Source organism: Sinocyclocheilus grahami, unplaced genomic scaffold (assembly GCF_001515645.1).
Source record: "Sinocyclocheilus grahami isolate Dianchi unplaced genomic scaffold, SAMN03320097.WGS_v1.1 scaffold30.1, whole genome shotgun sequence".
NCBI classification, from domain to species: domain Eukaryota; kingdom Metazoa; phylum Chordata; class Actinopteri; order Cypriniformes; family Cyprinidae; genus Sinocyclocheilus; species Sinocyclocheilus grahami.
This window is the reverse complement of record NW_015505209.1, coordinates 1607682-1611658: the sequence shown is the minus strand read 5'-3', so window position 1 is coordinate 1611658 and position 3977 is coordinate 1607682. Positions and strand designations below refer to the sequence as shown.

Genomic DNA, 3977 nt, shown 5'->3' with positions numbered 1-3977 from the left:
CTGTGTTACACACTGCATGAAAGGTAATTTTCAAAAATCCATAATAGGGGCACTTTAATGATTAGATTCACGTTAGTCAGATCTTGTGTTAGTGTTCTCCACTACATGTCACCCTCTTATTTACCTTGCGCGATGTTATAACGGAAAGCCTGTCAATCATTCAGTGCTTATCATGGCAGAGATACTGTTGACAAGAACCAAGAACAAAGCAATATGCATAATTTGCAATGCTCAGGTGAAATGCTATAGTAATATTACAAATCTGTGGAAGTATTTGACATCACACGTAAAGACGCCATGATTTCCGCAATGAATGAATGAATGAATGGTGGATGGTGCAGCGCACTCTTTTGTTTACTACACGCATACTAAAGCGCGGACGATGCTCGCTGTGTTTTCAGCCTCTGTTGTCTCACTATGATGATATGAATACATGAATATCATCTCCAGTTGCTCTGAGAGTCAATTCATTAGCATTTTACCGTTTAATTTGAGAAAACTACCGTCATATCACATACACAGCAGCTGCAAGTTCCTCACGGCAACCCGTCAAAATAAAAGTTTAGTTTAACGTGAAGAAACGGTGTCAGAAATATATGACTATTTAGCAGTCTTAAGACTCAATGTAACAACAATGCTACTATTACTACTACTACTACTAATAAATCTTTATTTTTAAAGAAATAATCACATTTGTTTTCTTTTTCATTTTAGGAGTAAACCTCTGTTGTGCAGCACTTTGTTTGCCAAAAATAAAAGGGTTTAATTTTAATTTGATTAGGATCAATTAAATTGATATTTTATGGCTTCATCTGATTACCAGAAAAATTAAGAAGAACATTTTATAGGGCCCTATTATTGTTTAAAAAGGTTTAAAAATACAGGCCTGTGGCTCTTAATTTCTTTTTATTAACTCACCATTTTTTATTTACTCATAATGTTCATGTTTTAGAAATATCAATAGCATTTGTATTAAAACTATATTCACTGAATGGAATAAAAAAAAATCGAGAATCAAACCAAGAATCGAATCGAGAGCTTGTGAATAGAAATCGAATCGGGACATCTGAATCGATACCCAGCCCTAAAATATTAAGATCTTTTTCAAAGCATCATATTGTAAAATTCAGGGATCAACATTAAAGATGGTGAGAGTATTTCATACCAGTTAACAGAACTGTAATTTATTTTAAATTAAACAATATACAAAAAAAAAGAAGAAGAAATATACTTAATATAAATAAATAAATAAAATATTTTATACTGAATACTAAACACTATATTATATACTAAATATATAACAAATATACTATTATATAAAATATTAAGTATCATACTGTATATATACACAGTTGTGGTTAAAATTATTAGAACACTTGTTTTAATCAAAAAAGGTTACGGACTGTAGCTTTAATATAGATTAAATTTAAACTAAGATTTCAGTAATATAAGAAATAAAAATTATAGAATCATATGTATTAAACAACATGACTGACCTAATTATGGTGTAAATCCATAAAATCCAATAAAATATACTTCTTTCCACTACATAAAAAAATAAGAACCTTTTCATTGCTTTTTTTGAGCAATGAAAATGTATAACTTACTGATTAATTTGATTAAATTAAGGGTTTAGTAATAATATAATACAATATAATATATCAAGGACACAGAATTACTTTGTTGCCATATTGCATTTTCCATTTAGATAGATTTTGATCTACAGCCAGATTTTAAGGTCACAACATGGTGATGAAAGGTTATAAAACCAAATATGGTATCACAAAACCACTCATAACTCATCCACTAATGGTTATCATAACTCATTCCTCCCCACCCTACTTGACTTCAGTGGAAACCAGACAGCTATGAAGTTAAGTCTCATAAATTAAAGTCTGAATTATCAAATCCAAGTTATATCCATTCCCATATAAGAACAAAAGAATGAGCTGGCTAACGCCCATACTATACCCATACACTTGTTCAAACATGTCAGCATAGGATTTCTCACTGAAACAAGTTTCACAGCTAGTATTGAGTATATATATATATATAATTTTTGAGACACATTTGGTGTGTGCAATGCAAAATGTTAAACAAAGCACATTTTGCTGCAGTATACAGCTAAATGTTCCTCTGGAGAAAGGTCTTTTTGGAAATAAAAATCAGATCAGATCCGTATTAGCAGTAAAAAAATTTAAAAAATATAAAAAAAGTAACTGTCTGAACTGACACATTAGGTATATTTCATTAGGTATATTAGGCAATACATGAAGTACCAATAAACAATCATACAACGTGAAATGCCAATGCATTTAAATCTACTCAAAAAAAAATCAAAGTGGCCACTCACAGCGATGAATATCCCACTCGGCCCGTTGAAATTATCAATCCAGCCCTTTAACAGAGTGGAAAAGAAAGAGCGGTGCTCAAAATCCAGGCAGTATTTTTTTTTTTATTAGGTGGGAGGATGGAAATGAACATGCTTACGGGGAACGGCTCCTTCCAGCTGGCTCCCACTATCGAGGGCCTGATGATGGCGACGTTGAGGTTTCCACACTCCTGCTGGATGAGCTGTTCTGCCAAGGCTTTAGTGTACGTGTATGTGTTAGGCCGCTCACCTAACAGCTTTGGTGTCATTAAAGAGACCAGTTTGTCGTCCATCCACCTGTAAGTGTCGCACAAATCCAGGAAGTTGAGGAAGACCCAAAAAAAAAGAAAAAAAAAAAAGAGGGTTTCATTTAGTTAATCCTGCTTGGAATAGCTTCAATATTCATTGTGTTATTTTCTTATTTCTGAGCTGTTTTGTAGTTAGTTATGTTTGTTTGTAAGTATGTACGTTCAGTATGTTTTATAGGCACAATATGTAAGTTTTCACCGCTAGAGGGTGCGTATTCAAAACAAACAAAGAAAAGGCGTAGTTTGATGACGCCGTGACTGAGTGTGGAATCATGGGAGTTGTCGTCTTTATCCCCACAGCCGATGCAATCTGACGGGACTCGGGCAGAAATCATGTTCATGGATGAGCTAATGTATTAAAGATTTATTAACGTAGTAGAATGAAGCAGGGTGAGGCTGAAAGCAGTCGAAGCGAAACGAGACCACTGAACGAGCGTGACACACGGCTCGAAAGCAGCAGAGCTTTTATTATGCCACAGTCGACTGCTTCCACTCCTTCTGTATGCGTATCCGTATCCTATCCTTGAGTATGTGGGGTAAAGCAGCGCTGTTTTATCATACTAGATACGTTTGAAAGTTCTGTTATAATGCTACTCTGTGCGGTCGTCACCTGTGTAATAAAACGCATAACATATTAAAGCGTTTTTGGTGTTTCCGGAAATCGAGGGTATATGACGTCATTGGTAGGCGACGCAATGACCAGGGACAAGCCACTATTTAAAATGGCTATTTCTCTGGAACATTCTTCAGAACATTTGGGATAATACAAGTATACAAGTCAGCAATATATATATAACACTGTTCTAGTGATTTTGGGATATTTTAATAAAAGAATCTTACATATTGTGCCTTTAACAGGTTTAGTATGTTTTTATTTACGCAAACACACACACACACACACCATATATATATATATATATATATATATAAAATATCGATAAAAATATATTTATATTAAACATTTATATAAAAAAAAGATTAAATCTATTATGTAAAAAATTCCAAAGATTAAAATATAAAAACAAACATCATACATATATATGCATATTATATAAAGAGTTCAGATGCAAAAGCCTCTAAGTGCCGTTTGAAATTTTCTTCTAAAATTAGCATTTTTATCAGGCATTTACATTGTTATTTCACTTTAATGGCAATGAAAAGAACCTATTCTCATTTTAGAAGAAAAGCGGCTTTTGCATCTGAACTATGCAAATATACACACACTTGTATGTATGTATGTATGTGTATATATATATATATATATATATATATATATATACACATACATACATACATAC

General features: G+C 32.8%; 1 protein-coding gene across 1 annotated transcript in view; it reads right to left on the bottom strand.

Moving 5' to 3' along the window:
* Positions 1 to 3977, bottom strand: part of LOC107573068 (fatty acyl-CoA reductase 1-like) — a 41624-nt gene that overhangs the window by 9746 nt on the left and 27901 nt on the right. The window contains exons 5-6 of the mRNA XM_016259510.1: positions 2491 to 2668; positions 2354 to 2398 (exon numbers count right to left, since the gene is read on the bottom strand). Of these exons, the coding sequence (XP_016114996.1) occupies positions 2354 to 2398; positions 2491 to 2668 (223 nt within the window). The remainder of the gene's footprint in view (positions 1 to 2353; positions 2399 to 2490; positions 2669 to 3977) is intronic.